This window comes from Penicillium maclennaniae (assembly GCF_028827695.1).
Source record: "Penicillium maclennaniae strain IBT 15551 chromosome Unknown utg000002l:1.0-2354659.0:1.0-2356205.0, whole genome shotgun sequence".
Lineage (NCBI taxonomy): Eukaryota > Fungi > Ascomycota > Eurotiomycetes > Eurotiales > Aspergillaceae > Penicillium > Penicillium maclennaniae.
In genome coordinates, this window is record NW_026623214.1 from 1,624,056 (window position 1) to 1,642,150 (window position 18,095).

Here is an 18,095-nt window from a genome sequence, read left to right on the forward strand (position 1 = left end):
GATGAGAATTCTGCACAAGGAGATGTGAGCTCATGGTAAGCATGACCACTTCGACAAATTCAGGTAAATGCCATAGACTTTGACCATACAAGCTCTAAGGACGACCACAAGCGTAGCTCAGCCCACTTGTGCCACTGTTAATGATTAGCTCAATCAATGTTTGTCTCATTGAAAGAACTCCCCGGCAGATCATGTGTTTGTATCCAGGATGGAAGTCTACTATAATATGGCAATGGAACTGATGCTTCCATCTCTGGACATCTGCAACGTCCCGTGAACGCTGAAATTTTTCCGCTCGGGCAGATCAATTCAGGAGGTACGATCGTACGGTATGTCAGTTGTGTCTACTGGCCACAGCCTGCGATCGCAGTGGAAAAGATGAGTTGAGCACAGGTGAGAATGGCCTACTATAGGAGATCGCCTTGATCTCACTCATCAGATCCGTAGCGGGAGCGAGAAACTTCTGCGGACTCCAAATACTTGTTCAACTAGCCAAGGGGGACGAGTCTCTTTTTCTAAATCCTTCAATGTTTGTGAGGGAGTCGGTATACTCTCACCGCCAATTGAATGACGTCGTGTGAGATGGCAGAATTATGCTCCGCCCGCCGAAAAAATGTTCGCGGGGCACAGCGCTTTCCTCCCCACTTGACTCAACTTCATTAATTATTACCCCTTTTCCCTTGCATTTGTTGGAGGAGAGAAGAATTCCCCCAAACTGCCAAAATGTCGAAGCCTTTTGATCCCGAGCAGGCCGAGAACCTGGAGGATGTATGTTGCAAGTGTTGCCCCGCTATCCGATGAACAATGAATGACTGACTAGTCCAACAGATGGAGAAGCAGTTCGCAGTGAAAGGTTGGTGTCCAGTCCCTGTCAGAGTACCGCCCAAACGCGCCAAAGAGCACCTTGCCATGACTCCCTTCCGCGCCAAGCAGTACTGACCTGCTGCCCCCCACAGCTGTCGAGCACCTCATGACATACTGGTCTATTCTCGAGAAGGTCAAGGGCTCCCAGCTACGCCTGACTAAGATGGACGACGCGATCTATGTGCATTTCATGAAGGAGTTCCCCGACTTCAACCCCGCCTCTACTCTTATCGAAGACGACATGAAGAGCAGGGCCGGCAAGGAGAGGTGGCGCAACTTCATCAACCAGTACGAGAAGACTATCGAGGACTACAACTTCGGCACTATCATCCGCAGCCGCGCAGATGAGGAATACGAGCAACACAACACCATTTTCGGTGAGCAGAACTTGAAGCGTCGCAATTTGAAAGGAATCACGCAAGAACTGACAGGATCAACAGGTGTGCGCATGCAGTTCTATGCTGTTGAGATCGCTCGGTAAGATTATCTCACGTCAAGTTAGATCAAGCAACGAGAATCTGATATGGATCTATAGCAACCGTGCCGGTCTGAACGACTGGATCTATGAGAAGGCTCAGAAGGAGAAGGCCAGCTCCTAATTTCGAAATCTCTCGCTCTCCACCCGCGGTGGATGGGAGACTGGCCCAGCACCACTCAGGCTGTGGAGCCAACGGCATGGAACGATGCAAAAGTTGAACAGTGAGGGGCGCCTGGATGAATTGGACCTGACCAGCGACATGGATGATAACCTTGACATAGACAAGGCATCTTAATTTCGATAGAATCTTCGGGACCCAAAAGGAATCGGCCATGAGGGCAATGTCCATATACCCGGGAATCAAATATTCAAATTTCCTGCACATTTTCTGCACCTTCAACTTGTCCATTGTTCTCGATGAAGCCGCGCCTTCCTTCAAGATGGATACTGACCAAGTACAAAGAACCCCCTGGCAGTATCACGCGATCACTCTTTACATCTCGTTATTGTTTCGCTCTAGGCCCTCTGCAGGTCATGTGACGCGTGCATGACCATGTCCGTTTCTCAGGCTTTGTTCTTCACCAACACAATCTTTCCGTATCGGGAAATTTTTAAGTATTGTTCTTGCGTCATTGTAAATATGCATGAGATAGACCGAATATCACCAAATCCTATGGTCTTGCTCCTATACTGTCGCAAGCAATCAATTTCTTAATAGACATCATGGTCTGAACGGCTAATATCATAGTCCTTGCACGGAATATCGTGATACAGTACCTGAGAAATGGCCATCAAGCACAAAATACCACCTCTAGCAGGCACAGCGGGACCGAAGCCGAGCTGGAAATCCTTATTCGTCTTCACTACTCAACAGCATCTACCAGTCCTCGTTACTGGAACATTGTTCGCTCTCTTAGCGGGCTGTGTGACACCACTTCTCGCTATATTACTGGGAAATATTTTCGACGCATTCACAGCATTTGGAGGGGAGGGACCGGTGCTGATTATCTCCGCGACACGGTTACGACAAACTGCATCGGTGTGCTAGGACTGGCAGCCGCGGGCTGGTTTCTCAACAGTGCATATTATGCCACATTTGTTGCTTTTGGAGAGCTTCAAGCTTCTAGCATTCGAACAAGCGTGTTCGTTGAGCTACTGAAACGCGATGTTGCATGGTTCGAGTCACAAGAAGAGGGATCTGGAGCTCTCCTTTCTGGGATTCAAGCGTGAGTCCTGTGTCTTCTTCTAGGATGACGAACTTCTAACATATGAAAAAGCCAAGTGTATGACTTACAAACAGCAATCTCGCAGCCTCTCGGGCTTGTTTTGCAATATGCCTGTCGATCAGTAGCTTCATTAGTTCTGGGTTTTTATACATCCTGGAGTCTTTCGCTTGTCTCGCTTGCTGGGATCCCTGTTTTCTCATCCATCATCGCCTATCTCTCGTCGAGAATGAAATCAAGCATCACTAATCAGCAAGCTGAGCTAACCCATGCCTCTAAGATCGCAAGTAACGCTATCAGCTCCATCGAATCTGTCAAATGTCTGAACGGTCAAGCTTTTGAGCATCGCAGCTTTTCAAGGTGGATCGAACAATCGGCTGTTCATTATCTTCGTCAATGCCGGTTAAATTCGTTGCAACTCGCCTTTATCCGATGGATGATGTTCGGAATGTTCGTTCAAGGCTTCTGGTACGGGAGCTCACTTGCTCGCAACGGCACTTTATCATCGGGTGAAGTCCTTAGGACGTTTTGGGCGTGCCTGACTGCAGCTCAATCCATTGAAATGATTCTTCCGCAGATGATCGTCATGGAAAAAGGGAAGGTTGCAAGCAAAGGTCTTAAGTCCCTTTTGCAGTACTACTCGGAGCAAAATGTCAAAAGCGAGATAAAGGATACCCTGTACCCGCTTCATTGCGAGGGCGACATTGAGGTCAACAATGTAAGCAACGCACTGTGACGTACAATAATGCATAGTGTACTAATGGCTACTCCAGGTGTCATTTGCCTATCCCACACAGCCCGACCGAATCATCCTACAACCATCCACCTTCTTCTTCCCAGCGGGAAAGACAACTTTCGTTATCGGCAAAAGCGGCTCTGGCAAAAGCACACTGAGTCAGTTGCTAATGCGGTTTTATTCCCCAACATCGGGTGAAATACTTATAGATGGAAATTCCATGCAGACATTGAATTCCACCTGGATCCGAAACAATGTCACGCTTGTGGAGCAGCGAAGTGTCCTCTTCAATGATTCCATATTCGAGAATATTGCATTCGGGAGTAGAAAGCACGAGGATATTCGCCCAGAAGATGTGGCGGAGCCAATTGAGCTGGCTATGCTCCAGGACACGATCTATGGACTACCAAAAGGCATAGAGACATGTGTCGGCCCCGGTGGAAGCTTTCTCAGCGGTGGGCAGAGACAAAGAGTGGCCATCGCAAGAGCTAAATTGCGTGACACGCCTATTTTGATCTTAGACGAGCCCACAAGTGCTCTCGACCACCTCAACCGTGTAGCGGTTATGAAAGCCATTCGCAAATGGCGCATCGGAAAGACGACTATCATCATTACCCATGATATGTCTCACATCGTTGACGAGGATTTTGTTTACATTCTGGAAGACGGGTTTATCCTTCATTCTGGATTCAGGCAACAAGTCGAGAAACTGCCCGGCAGCGAGCAGTACTTCGGAGTAGCAGCAAAAAGCAACAAAGAGTTCGTTGAGACAGAAAAAATGATAGCCAGCAAAGCACTCGAATGCGACTGGGATGCCTCGTCGGCCTCGAGCCTGGAGAGTTTGGAGCCTCGTCTGCCCCTGCGTGTTCATCGAAATCAACATGAAACATGGGCGCGTCACTATATTCCTCCCAGCTTCCGCTCCGCCCCGTGGGACAGTCCAACGACTGTAGGGGCTCCGACAGACGATGATGCATCACCTCAAAGGAAGCGCATATCGTTCTTTGGGGTACAGAAAGCTTATGTTTCTCACAATAAAACCAATGCAGGTACTGAACTACCAGTAGGAGAATTTGTGATGGATGATATTCATAGCTTCGGCTCGAACACTGATACATTGAGCCACTTTCCGAAATCAAATCGACTTTCAAGACACACTTTCCGCCATGCATCATGCAATGTACACCCATTGAAGCGTCGAAGGGTCAAAAAAGAGGAAATGACTCTAGTTCATATTCTGGGTACCGTCATGCCAAATCTGACATCTCAGGAGCGTATCATTCTCTTTCTTGGTATTGCCTTCTCTCTTCTTCACGCGAGTGCCACTCCGATATTCTCATACTGCATGTCTGGGCTATTCACCACATTCTATGATGGAACAAACAGCTCTAAGCTAGCCATCAAATGGTCACTAGCTGTACTGGGAGTCTCTCTCGGTGACGGCTTGTCATCCTTTTTCATGCACTTCTTCCTGGAGTACTGCGGCGAAGCGTGGAAGAACGCACTCCGAAAACAAGCATTTGAACGAGTCCTCGATCAGCCACGAGCATGGTTTGAACAGGATGGCAATAGTGCCCATCGAATAATACCCTGCCTTGACCAGAATAGCGAAGATATGCGCAATCTTGTGGGTCGATTTGCTGGGTTTGTGATTGTAGCTGTTGCAATCACAGTCATGGCAGTCATCTGGAGCCTGGTCGTCTGCTGGAAATTGACGCTGGTCGCGCTGGCTTGCGGACCTGTGATCTACATAATCACAAGAGGTTTTGAAACCATCAATGGTTCATGGGAACGGCGATGCAACGAAATCAAAAACACCGCGACTGATGTTTTCACAGAGACTTTTTCCGAGATTCGGACTGTAAGGACACTGACGCTGGAAGGCTACTTCCACCGCAAGCAAGTAATGGCCATATCTCGTTGCTTGAGAATAGGCTTAAAACGAGCTGCCTACACCGGGTTGATGTTTGGTATGGTGGAATCGGTTGTCATGTTAGCAAGCGGCAAGCATATTCTTCTCCTGGCCTCAAGGATGCTAGACTGACATAGCCACAGCTCTCATTTTTTACTACGGTGCGATTCTGGCAGCGTCCGAGTTCACAGCCAACGAAGTCATGCAAGTATTCTCATTGCTGCTCTTCAGCATCGGCTATGCTGCCCAAATCCTATCATGGAGTTAGTTGCTCCTCAACCACATTCCCAATCCATCGTGGCTGATCCCTGCCACAGTCCCTCAAATCAACACATCGCGTGAGATAGCAAGTCAACTCCTGCGTCTGGCAAAACTACCCAAAGGCTCCCACGAGCATCAAGGCCAATTGCGAGGTGTCCACTTTAACCCCGATCAAGCTCACTGATGTCAACTTCCGATATCCGTCTCGTTCACACACACTAGTCCTGAAAAACGTGTCCATCAACATCGCCGAGAACTCCTGCACTGCTATTGTAGGCCGATCGGGATCCGGCAAGTCAACCATTGCCTCGTTGCTCCTCTCCCTTTACGAAGCCCCGGTCTCCACAAGTGGTCGTCCCACGGTGACGTTTAGCGGACAAGACATCCTCCATCTTCATGTCCCGACACTACGCTCACAAATTGCAATCGTCTCGCAACAGCCGACCATCTTCCCCGGTACCATCTTCGCTAATATTAGCTATGGCATGGAGAAGACCACCTCGCTCTCAAATGTGTCCAGCATTCGCGCCGCAGCTCAAGCAGCCGGAATAGATGAATTTCTCATCTCATTACCCAAGGGCTACTTTACCGTCATTGGCGATGGAGGCATTGGGCTATCGGGCGGCCAAAAGCAGCGCGTGGTGATCGCTCGTGCACTTCTTCGCCAGCCACAAGTCCTCATCCTGGACGAAGCCACGTCCGGTCTCGACCCTGCTAGCGCAGAATTGGTACGACAGACCGTCAAGAATCTCATCTCCTCGCGTCCTGGTCTCACTGTGATTATTATTACGCACTCAAAGCAGATGATTCAGATTGCGGACCACGTCATTGTTCTGGATCGCGGTGTCGTCGTAGAGGATGGCCCGTACCGTGTCTTGTCGCAAAGGGTTGGGGGCAAGTTACATGAGTTGATCACTGATCCCGGAGAAGGTGATTCTTAGATGTGCAATCGTGTCTTTGAAGCTTTCTTTACATTTCTTTTTTTCGTGAATTTTACACTCCGACTCAATGAACGGGTTACACTCCGAAATCATGTTCAATCTCCAGGCCTAGAATGTATTCAAAAGTGACCCCACGTAGATTTTAGCCATGAGTGCACTGCCAGTTATTATAGAGACTTCAAGCCTTTGAGAATTATTGATGGCTTCGGGCGCCTTCTTCGATCAACTACTCGAAAACTGAGCAGGTAGACAGGCATAACGTGATTTAACATATATGGACGTTTCCATCAAACACATTGTATTCTCCGCGATTGCCAAGACATCTCAAACAATGCCATACGAGTCAGATCATGCACGAGCATAGCCACTACGACACAATATTTGGCACTATCGATGGGAGGCCTTATCTGCCATATTTACGACCTGGGCAATATTTCCGAGACTCTCCGACGCGTGGCCAACGGGCGGGGTATCAGCACGATCCTGAGGCGCGGTAACCTCAAGCCCCGGCAGAATTACCACCATCCAGACACGCGAATACACTGCAGCAGACTTGATCCTGCTCTTTCCCAGAGTCTCCCGCTCCAAGCCAAATTGAAGAACAATGAGCAAACCAACCTTCATCTTCGCCCCGGGCGCGTGGTACCCGCCCACCGCATTCAACCCCCTCATTGAGAAACTGGACGACTACACCTGCCACACAGTCGCATTCCCCTCAATCCAGCAATCAACCACAGTACAAGACCTGCAACCGGACATTGACAGTGTCCGCACAATAGTGAGTCCGAAGCCAATGCTGGACACGATGTCATCCTCGTTTTGCACAGCTGGGCCGGGTTACCAGTCTGCAGCGCTCTAGACGGGCTGAGCAAGACCGAGCGCGAAAAGAAGGGCAAGAAAGGTGGTGTCGTCAAGCTTGTTTTCATTGCGGCGTTCATTCCTCAGATCGGGGAGAGTTTGATCAGTGCGTTTGGTGGAACCCCGCCGCCGTGGTACATTCGCGATGTAAGTCTCCCTTTGTTTTTGTTTTTTTTTCGTTTTTTTTTCATATTGTCAAGGCGGGCATGTGTTAATAGGCGCAGGTCGAGAATGGAACCGTCACGGCCAGTGATCCGTTCTGGCTTTTCTTCCATGATGTTCCTGATGGGCAGGACTGGGCTGCTACGCTGAAACCTCATGCGTGGGCGACGAAGAATACGCCTGCGACTAGTGCGGCGTATTATCAGATTCCGTCGGCGTATTTGATTTGTGAAGAGGATCGGGCCATTCCGATGGCGGTGCAGCAGTTGATGGTCGATCGGGCCCAGACGAGAGGTGCGACCATTGAGACGGAGAAGATCCCTACGTCGCATTCACCTTGGCTTGTGTATCCGGAGAGGGTGGCGAATTATCTGCGGCGACAAGCTGGAGAGTCGGTTTGAAGGTTTGCCTGATGTGAGAATACGTCCGTGGTGTATTATGCGCTTTCCATGGCATCGCTATGCTAATAGATATTACGCGAAAATGCGGCATTCTTATTCACAAGGATATCGATACGTTATAAACATGAACCTCTTCAGCACACAATCTACATCCCTTCTACAAGCCTACCAACAATGTACAGGTGGCAGGTATCGCCAGTTCACTTCTTCTGGAACAGCTTCCGCAGGGTCTTCCTCAGACGACCCTGTTTCGGGTTTCCACTAAGGGGCGCGGGCGCATTGCTAGCAGCAGCCACCTGCACAACTGGTTCCTTAGCAGTTGTGGTAGCACCGCCGCCCAGAGTAACTGTCAACAGCTTGGGATTCGGGTCATACACACTACCCGACTGGTCTGTACCATTCGTTGGAGCAACATCGTCGTAGGGGAACGCATAACCGCGGTTGCCTAAGGTTGTCGCGTGGCAGATCCGCGAGTAGTGATTGGTCACTGCGTTCTGGTAGTAATTCGCGACCTTCTCGCCATTTGGCTGAATGGTGTTGATCAGGAGAGTAGACCGATTGAACGCGGCAGCTAGGCGAGCAGTGATTGCATCCTTGGTGCTGTTGCCCGAGACAGCAAAAGCACCGGAGCTGTTACTGAAGATGTCTGCTGTGGATGGTTGGGCATAAGTGATATTCCCAGTCGAGAAGTTGAGGGTCCCGTTCGAGACTGTCGCTGTGACATCACCCGCTGACGCTTGAGTGTTGACGGTCAAGGTGGCGCTTGCGTACTTGGACCAGACTTGGTTTACGTAACTGGCATAGTAGCTACTGAACAGCCCGCTGTTAAGTACTATGCCAGTGTTGGGAGACACGGCGCGAAGATTCGTGCCATTGTTCGTGACGATGAGTTTGTCCCAGCCCGCGCCATCTGTGGCATTTTGAGCTTTAAGCGCGGTGCAGATCTGAGCCAGCCCGTCGGCCGGGAGGCCTTGAACGGTGTTTGTCGTGCCAGACGTGTTTGTTAGCGCCAGGGCAATAGGCAGGGAGACAAAATCCACATATGTAATGTTGACATAGAGCTGCGAGGAGTTCCACGTAAACTCGCAGAAATCCCAGAACAGATTGTAGTTTGCGTCCGACGGGTTCGACGAGGACGGCTCAACTAGCGCTGGGCCGGGGTTCAAATAAAAGGTCAACTTTGCATCGCGCACAAACCACAAACGGGCTCCCGCAAGGTGCGGGATCGTCACAGTTTTAGTGCTTCCTACTGCGCCAAGTGGGATCGCGCAGTCTTGCGCAAGAGCAGTCAGTGTAGCAGACGGAGAAGTTGGGTAGTAGGCCGTCTTGCCGTCGGCCCGCAAGAGGAAAAGCGCATTGTTATTATCAATAGCCTGGCCTGTAATATAAGCATAGGCGGTGTTTGAACCAGACTGGTTGACCAGATTGAAGTTGAGGGTCGCCATGGCCACGATGATCAAAGAAGGATCTGGGGAACGGGAACAGGAACAGGCAAGGTACCCACAAGGCTTCCGTTGAGGAATCTGGCTGGTTGATCGCTGCCCGCCGTGGGGCTGCGCAGTGAGCCATAATTATAGCGCCATCACTGAAATCCCTCGAGGTTCCATCCCTGAGACCCTCGAGATGGAGCAGGGCAGGATGACTGGACCCTGTGATACCATAGCACTACTTCGCGACTTCACTTGGCCGCCCCTAGGACGCGCCGATTGGAGCGACACGCTTTTCTCGACTCGACATGTGCAGATCACTGCCAGGAGTAGGTTCTGCACCGGCATCCGAACCGGCGAAAAGCCTGAAAGCGCGTCATGCCGCGATCATGCCGCGCATCTGCGTGATCCCGTTGCCGCGTGTCGACTATAACCAAGTTCATTCTGTGGGGAACATCTGTATGGAGATAGATCGAGCAGGATATTATGCGGAGGCTGCAGAATCCGGTCTTCGCCGTGTTGAGAGGACCGTCAAGTGTTCAAGTTGTGTGACGCTCGAGAAGTCTTGGTATGTGGACTATGAGAATTTCCGACCTTCCACATGGTACTCGGGGCCACCCATGAATATGAGTTAACTCTGGTTGTGGCGAGCGGAACTGACCACAGTCAACCCGGGGAACTTTGGGACTTGTCGACCATAATATAGGAACGGGAAAGCCTGAAATTAAACGACACAAGTTTTGCGAGGCTGTATTATTCAAATGTGAATACTTCTAAATCGTTATTGTGAACAGTATGTCGCTCGTGACTTTCTAATCGAGTACTTTACGACTCGCTTTCCACCTTCCCATCCCTCCACCAAACAATCTTCATATTCGACAGTGGCGCGAACGAATGACTTTCGAAACAATCCCCATGGTGGCGGAATCAGTCGACGACGAAATACAGTCGGTTTCGAAAACAGATTCCCCCTTGCACAGCCTTAAATACTGCGTATTACACGGAGAGAGTACCACCAGCCTCCTTCCCGACCGCAACTGGTCCGATCACTCACAAGCACGACCAGCAATGAAAGTCGGTGTCGGACGTCGTTTTTCTTTCGAGATTCTGCGGGCTGAGATCTGGTGCTGTTCCTGATAATCAGTTACGACTGCCTGCCCTTTCTCAAGCATCGTCACGATCATTCTTAACGATCACTACGCTTCCTCCCTGTCGCAAAAGTCTCGCCATTCGCACGATAAAGACTCTCTCCAAGCAATTGCCAACAGCCAACCCCGAATTTGAACAATTTTTTCGTTATACAAGTGGGCGATGGCTCTGGGATGAAGAACGGCAGCTTCGGGATAGGTATCGGGCCTTTAATGTTACTAGGCTCCAAGGCTTAGCAGCCAGAGCCATTGGCTCAGAGGGCTGCGTCTCGATGAAGAAGTTGGCAGAGGAGGATATAATAAGGTCTTCCGTTTAGTTATGAATAACGGAAAATCGGTGCTGGTCCGTATTCCAAACCTAAATGCCGGCCCCTCATTCTATATGACTGCGTCTGAAGTTGCTACAATAGAATTCGTGAGTCAAGTATGCTACGGTTAAGCGCAAAAGGCGGCTTGCTGATCTACTTGCAAGGCTCGAGATTTTCTCTAAGTTCCCGTACCCCGAGTATTAGGTTAGAGCGCTATAACTGATAATCCGGCTGGCTCGGAATATATCCTTATGGAAGAGGTAACTGGCACGTAGCTTAGAGTAATTTGGGATGAGCTGAGTCCGGATTCAAAACTCTCTATTATGAGAGAAGTGGTGGCTATCGAGTCAAAGATGCTATCAGTATTATTTTCATAGTATGACTACTTTTATATTTACCCTAATATATAAAATCTGATCTGTTTCTCGTCAGCTATGGCAGCATATATTTTGTGAGCGATGCAGTTAAAGGTGCAGTCCCTGCTATGCTCACTAATAAAGCTCTATTGGAACTTAAGGAGTATATATATAAGACGTTTAGTATTAGGCCTACTGTCGACGGGGACTTCTGGAAGAGGGAGCGTACTTTAATAGATATCTCAAAGGGTCCCTGTAAGCATCGCTATACCGCCATATCATAATTCCACTGGCTAATCGTGACTAGGGTCAACTCCTCAGGATTATGCGATATGTGTTAGCTAGCGCGAAATGGAGTGGATCAAGAATTACGCCGTTCCAAAACCACCGAGTGACGCTACATTGGTGTCACTGGCTCAAAACAGCCCAGAAGCGCATCTGCAGCTGCTAGAGAAGTATCACAAAGGGGCTCCTTCCCTTATGGATATTAAACCTATCCTCACTCGCCCTATATTGTGGCATGGAGACCTTCACTCCTTTAACTTATTTATGGATAAGGGTCATATAACCTCCGTCATTAATTAGCAATCATCGTGGGCGGGCCCACTCTTCCTTCAAGCTCACGCATCCCCGCTTGTGGACTACCAAGGTGGTATTCTACTTCGACGCCCGGAAACTTTTGATGATCTCGATTCTGAGCATCAAGCTCAGATCAAACAAAGAATATCTAAGTCAACGCTATTCTAGCTCTATCTATTAGAAACCGAGAAACGGACCCCGCTGCTTACTAGAACGTTCTATCCAGACCATAGGAAGACTAGGCGTCTTCCGGTTGAACTGGCCGGAAATACGTGGGAGGGCGATATAGTCTCCTTTCGTGAGGCACTTATTAATGTTGAAAGGTATGTTGCTCGATACTTCTGCGTTACCTGTCCGGTGTTCAACTTCTATTTCAGGTATTGGCATGAACTTGGCATCCAAGGCGATTGTCCCTATCACTTCACGCAGGCTGAACTATATAACCACTCAGTTGATGTCGATGGATGGAATAAGGTTCAGGACTTTTTTGACGGTATTAAAGGTCTTGTCAAAAAGGGATGGCTGGACGAGTCTTGAAACGTTCGACGCTGCCTTTGCGTTCTTCTCGGAACTGAAAAACCGGGGCCTCGGGCATTTGAAAGGTGATGAAAGGGACATCTTCGAGAGACAGACTCGTTGGTCCAAACCCAAAAGCTGACTTACAATCGATTGGAATGCCACAGCAAGTTCTGCGAGCAGTAAATAGGCCGCGGGTTACAGTGTGCGAACGACAGTTCAAATTCCAAAACATAGTGCACACTGAAGACGAAGATGATACATCTTCGCCTGCGCCTGAATGTGAGGTCAGAGATGGAAACACCACAGAAGATGCCATTTTTTTGCAATCTAAATCTTTCGCTGCAACCATCGATAACGAAGGTTCCACGTACTCCACCGATGCTTATGATAATGAGCTAGGCCTTGACCCCACGAAATCTTTATTGACGGTGCTGTTACAATTGCAGACTGTGTGCCCGCTGATAATGATTGCTCGAAGTCTGTGTGAGGACAATGATCACACACAACACCGAATCGCCGGTCCTGATTCTCAAAGTGCCTTGTCGAAGCAGCATTTGCCTGCACATATCGGTCTGTGTTCAAGGAGGGCTTCCACTTGAGCATCGAACGCCACGTTATCTCCAGGCTCTGCTGCGAGAAAAGCAGGTATCGAAAGCACCGGAGTTTCTTGACATGAGCAGCTCATACAGTCAACGTGTCAAGCTCTGAACCACGCCAAGCTATGACAAAATGAAAAAAAGGCAATGCCACATTGATTTTGCGACAAAGTGGGCGCTTTAAACAGTATGCAGTAGCGACTTCTCTCCTAACCGATGTGTCCGTGGGCCACGAAGACGAAGGTAAAGAAAGCGATCGTTCTGAGACTTCATCGGAAGACACCCGAAATGAGTCGATGCGTAGAAAGCAGGGGCTATACAAATAAGTGCAATACAGCCTACCTCCAAGGCAGTAGCGCGGCTTCAGGCTGTGTTTTCGTCGGCCACGAGGACAGGCTCCATGGGAGCTCTACAAATTGTATGGCAGGGGCAGGTCTTTATCAAGACAAGTTGGTGGAGATCATAGGCGCATTATGAGACGTAGTATTAGGAGTGTGCGATGGTGGAGGTGCTGCAGGGCATGAGGACGAAAGTCCCTTTTGTAGTTTGTCAGGGGGGGTAAAAGAGTACGTAAATGGGCTTCAATATACATGGCATAGCCTGTACAATGGACGTTGATCGATTTGGAAGATGACCTGTTGCAGGGTGAGTTTATCGCGAGATCCGTCAACACGGCGCATTCCGGTGTTGTAACCGAGCCCCACGAAGTTCCTGACGACTGAGTCTTTGCCCACTCCAGACTTCGGGGGCTCAGATACCGGCAGGCCGATCGTTCAAATCCAGCACACGACCCTTTCTTCTGCATCGTGTTCATATATATACAACCCTTTGAGAATTACCCGCGCTAATGTGCTGATTTGTGTTTACTCACTTGAGAGGATGGATGAGGGGGGCGGTTATCCAATCCGTGTGTTGATCACCGCCACTTGGGCGTAGGAAAAACACGGACAGGCTCATAAATATCAATTAGTCCTGAGCCAGTATAAGGTCCCATCAATTCTATTGGCAACCCTCGAATGTAGCAGATCAATACGCTGTCCTCGTCCCCCTTACTGAGTGTTTCGTGTCACCGCATCTCTCGCCCTTACTTGCAAAAGCCCAGGGCGTGTACTCACGGACTCTACTACTCGTGCAATGACAAAGGCCTCGAGACAGTCTCATCCCGGGGATGTACCCACCCGCATCCACTGCGAAGATCTCCCGACCTCCACGGTCCCTTGAGAGAAAGGGGCAGAGCACGGGGTCTACAGAGCCCTGTTCAAGACCCAGACCAAGACCAGAGACACGATCGACGGTCCAAACCGGGATATTGACCTTGGGCTTGGACGCCTCCACTGGACGCGCGCTTCGTCTCACTGCTCCACTCGACCTGCGATATTAATAGGAGTGGCTACGGCTCCACCTGTGCCTCGAATTAAATCCGGTGGCTGATCACTTTCTCTTCAGCTCGTTTCCTAACACTCTAGACGTTTTTCACCTTCCATGCCTTCCGAGAATCTCTAGGGCCGCTGCCCTCACATTCTACACCATGTACATTCCTCACAAGCGGGCCTTGAGCCACAAGGATAGCATCATCATCATTGTATGTGCTGCTGCCTGTTTCCGATCGTATCCGCTATCGCTCTCGGATCTTTCGTCTTGGGGACTCGTCACTGACTCGACTTCTTTATAGTGTGTGGCCTGCATCCTCTTTGTTGTTGCCTCGTGCGTGTGCTCGTATTTCGGCGCCCGATGGCTACGTCAACGACACTACAATCCGAAGTATATCCCGGGACAGTTTTTGAAAGAGAAATGGAAACAATGGCGCCCCGGAAGCGCCAGCTACGGCCAGGTGCCCAATCCTCGAGCACCTAACGCCGATGATACCACGTACCACGGTGCGGGAGGAGCCCCCGAGATGACTACTGTCAACAATGTCAACAATGGCAACAATGGCAACAATGGGGGCGTCCAACGTGAGACGTCCGTCCGATCCATCATGACATTGCCACCCTACTCCGTCAGCCCTAAGGAATCCGAGCAAGTAGTCGCGCGAGAGGGTGAACGCGCTGGCATGGATATGGTCGTGGAGTTCCCCGAAACGGCCGACGAGCAAGAAGCACGTCGCGAGGATCAAATGGAGTCGCTCTATCAACTCCGTCTCCAGCGTCGTCAGGAAATGGCCGAACGAGAAGCCCGCCGACAAGAACGACATGACGCTCGTGCTCGCGGTGACACCGTCCGCCTTGAGCAATTGGCAGCAGAATCCCGCGCTCGGAATAACGCTCGCACTGCCAATGCCAGCAACACTTCTATCAGTGCGACTGCCGTCCTTGCCGAGCAACAGTCTCGCGAACGGGATCGACGTATCTCCAGCGTCAGCTATGCCTCTATCGGTCATGTCCGGCACGACGGCTCACGTCTTCGAGCCGACTCCCACGACTCAGACCACCAGCCTCTTCTCTCAAACGCCGTCGTGGACTCCGCGTCGCCGTCACTGATGGATCAGCCTAGCATGCGCTCGCGGGTTCAATCAATTGCATCATCAATCATGACGGCATCGACCGCCCTCACAGAAATCGACCCTTTAGCCCTTCGCCCGACTTCAACTCATCGATCCAGCCGACCGACATCAATGCACTTCTCAAGTCGCCCAGTCTCAGTCGCCCAACCTGAGGAAGGCGACCTCGGCACCTTAGGCATCCCCCCACCGCCAGATTACGAGCACCTGAGACTGGGGCAATGCACCCGCCTACGAAAGCTCAGCCCTCGAACGCGACACAAGTTCAGGCCGCCAACTTCCCGAACTTTCCCGTTTGCCTTCCATTCACATCAACGTGGCCTCGCCGACCGCAGTCTCCCCGGTATCCCCAGTGAATACATCCTCACCTCAAGACGAGCTGGACCATAACCCGCCGACACCACCCACCCCGACGGGCCCTATTCCCGCCGTTGTTTCGTCTGGATCCACCACTGGTCATACCCCTGTTTCATGAGAGCGCGGGGGCCCTCGAGGAAATTTTCTTCCAAATTTACTTTCGCACGGCCTTCATGAGCATGATGACACGATTTGTATTAGCATTTTTTTTTTGATTCTTTCGTTTCTGCCTGTCACTTTCGGTCGGAGGCTTTTTTTTCCACTCAGTTAGCTGGGCGTTCAAAGTTTTTTGACATGGTCTGCCTTTCTCATTTTTATTTGTTTCGTTCTGCAATCTTGCTTCTTGTTGGCATACCATGGGTTATCTGGGTTAGGCGAAGGGTATAGTTACTGGAATGGTACTGAGATATCTAGAGACTGAATTAAATAGCGTTTTCATCAATCTTCTGCTGAGTGTCTATCTCACTATTTGAATCTTACTTTCTTTCCCCCTTGATAAAAGGCTTGGTCCCAATACTGAAACTTGCCGAGGCTGCCACATCGAGATATTTGCTTTCTAATGCAGTCCACCATGGACCCAACCAGCGGCCTGCTACCGCGCGTCATTCCTAGACGAGGATTCACCCTTGTATGGCAAGACTGATCTCTGGCCATGGTCTCTTTTTGCGGAAATTCATCGATCTTGAACGTGCCAAATTAGGCGGCCAGCGCATTGATTACATGACATCATGTGCTCAGCACCAATGTTGATAATCCGGAAATTTCCCGACCCCAGAACGACTTCAATTTCGACATCAAGTCGTCGCGATTACTATTTTCATCCAATCCCATGTCCACGGGCGCCTCTCTCATCAATCGATGAAAATCGTGAACTCGAATCCACGTGCTCCGTACTATTTAGTCGTCTAGTCCTCATAAACAGTTTCCAAGGCCCAACTCTCTCTTCTGCGTAGTACCCAGCTGCCTTCATAAATTACTGTCCCCACTTTGCAAGGCTCGATTTTGTCGTCTCTGATGGCAGGCTCTCGGGCTTCTTACGTAGAAAGTATGCCAAAGGGCAAAAGCAAGGATCCGAACCATTCAATTCAACGACCACCTGCATTATCTCGATGCGTTCAATTCGAATCATACAAGAAGACTTCAGTCTCAAACTATTTAAGGGGAATACCGTAGAGATATTCCTCATTCATAGCACGCCCAGTATAAACCTCTTGCCCCTCAATCCCACCAGTCACAGACCCCAACAATTTCATGAACAATTTCGTCATGAACAATCTGCTCCTTGGTCACGTTCGCAACGAGAGTCTGCCCATTCCCAAGATCAAAGCGAGCGACCAGGCCATCTGCCTTTGAGATCCCGAACGTAGGCGGATACGTGACATTGGTCCCCCATTGACGAACTTGGACCGCGTCACGGGCACAGCTTGTCTGAAACACTCGGCCATCCTTCGAGGCATAAGCATATACATGCTCCGTATTGTTGTAGTCAAGAAGGTCGTACCGGACGATGGAGTACGGTCCTAGGCGGGCGTGACCCCAGTCCCAGTACTTGGGACTGGTGATGATTGAGGCATCACCCCAGTTCTTGTCATGATATCCAATGCCGTCGGTAATGTTAAAAATGGTTCCATTCATGTTCAAATTGATGGTCGCTTGGGCATTGGGGATTGCATTGGCCCAGTGGAGATGAGGGAGAAGGAGGGTGCTTCAGCCCCCCGACATTCAGGTTACAAGGGTAATGAGCGGGTGTGAGCTGAATTCATTTTGTCAGGAAATAAATTTCCAACAGGGTCAATGAACAATGAAGATGGTCGCGACTCACCGACTTCAGACGATAGGTCCCACTGAGTCCAATATCCGGAGAATCGAATTTGATCTCGTATTCGACATGCGGCTTGTCGAGATTCGATCCACGGAAGCTGGCTCCAGTGCCCTTCCAATCTCCAGATACACCGTGCGCGTTATTCTCGATCACTGCGCCACCCGATGCCAGAGCCTGGGCAGAGAACTCAGTACCATTGTCGAATGTTCCGTATACCTGGACAGCCAGGGGGTTCGGGTTCGCATGAAAATCGCCCGTGTTGTAGAAGACGATGTTGATAGCTGCGCTGGTTGTTTTGGAGACGGCGTCAAAATACCAGAGGTCAAAAGAGGTGCGATTAGCTGCCGTGCTCATTTTGAATCCGTCGAGGTTACCGGGGACAGAGAGGTTCTCGACCTTTCACGCTGCCATTGTGATATACTGGAGGGAATGTAGACATGTCTGGCCAAGGTCTGGTCGATGATGAGCCCCAAGGCTGTGGTCAGACTGAGCTTCCACATTGTGTAAGGTATGGATGAGATCCAATACATGAATGTTGAAGGAAGATGGAATCTTGGGATTTTCGGATGAATCACTCCAAGGAAACAGGACTCCTCGACAGATATCAAGGACGTTATACTTGGTGGATAAAGGGAGCAGGTTTCGAT

General features: G+C 50.0%; 6 protein-coding genes across 6 annotated transcripts; 4 read left to right on the forward strand and 2 right to left on the reverse strand.

The window, feature by feature from the left end:
- Positions 1-723: 723 nt before the first annotated feature.
- N7477_001840 (polysaccharide biosynthesis domain-containing protein) lies at positions 724-1,463 on the forward strand (the record flags this gene model as incomplete). Its single annotated transcript, XM_056963503.1, has 4 exons — positions 724-768; positions 829-853; positions 957-1,341; positions 1,400-1,463. 4 exons carry the CDS (start codon positions 724-726, stop codon positions 1,461-1,463), a joined length of 519 nt encoding a protein of 172 aa, XP_056826422.1.
- Positions 1,464-2,065: 602 nt separating this feature from the next.
- Positions 2,066-6,415, forward strand: N7477_001841 (ABC transporter ATP-binding protein; the record flags this gene model as incomplete). Its single annotated transcript, XM_056963504.1, has 8 exons — positions 2,066-2,068; positions 2,117-2,568; positions 2,620-3,283; positions 3,339-3,459; positions 3,511-5,271; positions 5,357-5,476; positions 5,531-5,626; positions 5,697-6,415. 8 exons carry the CDS (start codon positions 2,066-2,068, stop codon positions 6,413-6,415), a joined length of 3,936 nt encoding a protein of 1,311 aa, XP_056826423.1.
- A 604-nt stretch (positions 6,416-7,019) lies between these two features.
- N7477_001842 (alpha/beta hydrolase) lies at positions 7,020-7,836 on the forward strand (the record flags this gene model as incomplete). Its single annotated transcript, XM_056963505.1, has 3 exons — positions 7,020-7,197; positions 7,275-7,420; positions 7,492-7,836. 3 exons carry the CDS (start codon positions 7,020-7,022, stop codon positions 7,834-7,836), a joined length of 669 nt encoding a protein of 222 aa, XP_056826424.1.
- Positions 7,837-8,036: 200 nt separating this feature from the next.
- Positions 8,037-9,281, reverse strand: N7477_001843 (glycoside hydrolase family 64 protein; the record flags this gene model as incomplete). Its single annotated transcript, XM_056963506.1, has 1 exon — positions 8,037-9,281. The coding sequence occupies one exon, from the start codon at positions 9,279-9,281 to the stop codon at positions 8,037-8,039; it is 1,245 nt and encodes a 414-aa protein (XP_056826425.1).
- A 5,016-nt stretch (positions 9,282-14,297) lies between these two features.
- N7477_001844 (uncharacterized protein) lies at positions 14,298-15,659 on the forward strand (the record flags this gene model as incomplete). The annotated part of the gene is made up of 2 exons (XM_056963507.1): positions 14,298-14,351; positions 14,442-15,659. The coding sequence occupies 2 exons, from the start codon at positions 14,298-14,300 to the stop codon at positions 15,657-15,659; spliced, it is 1,272 nt and encodes a 423-aa protein (XP_056826426.1).
- A 1,185-nt stretch (positions 15,660-16,844) lies between these two features.
- Positions 16,845-17,802, reverse strand: N7477_001845 (uncharacterized protein; the record flags this gene model as incomplete). The annotated part of the gene is made up of 2 exons (XM_056963508.1): positions 16,845-17,331; positions 17,453-17,802. 2 exons carry the CDS (start codon positions 17,800-17,802, stop codon positions 16,845-16,847), a joined length of 837 nt encoding a protein of 278 aa, XP_056826427.1.
- Positions 17,803-18,095: the final 293 nt, after the last annotated feature.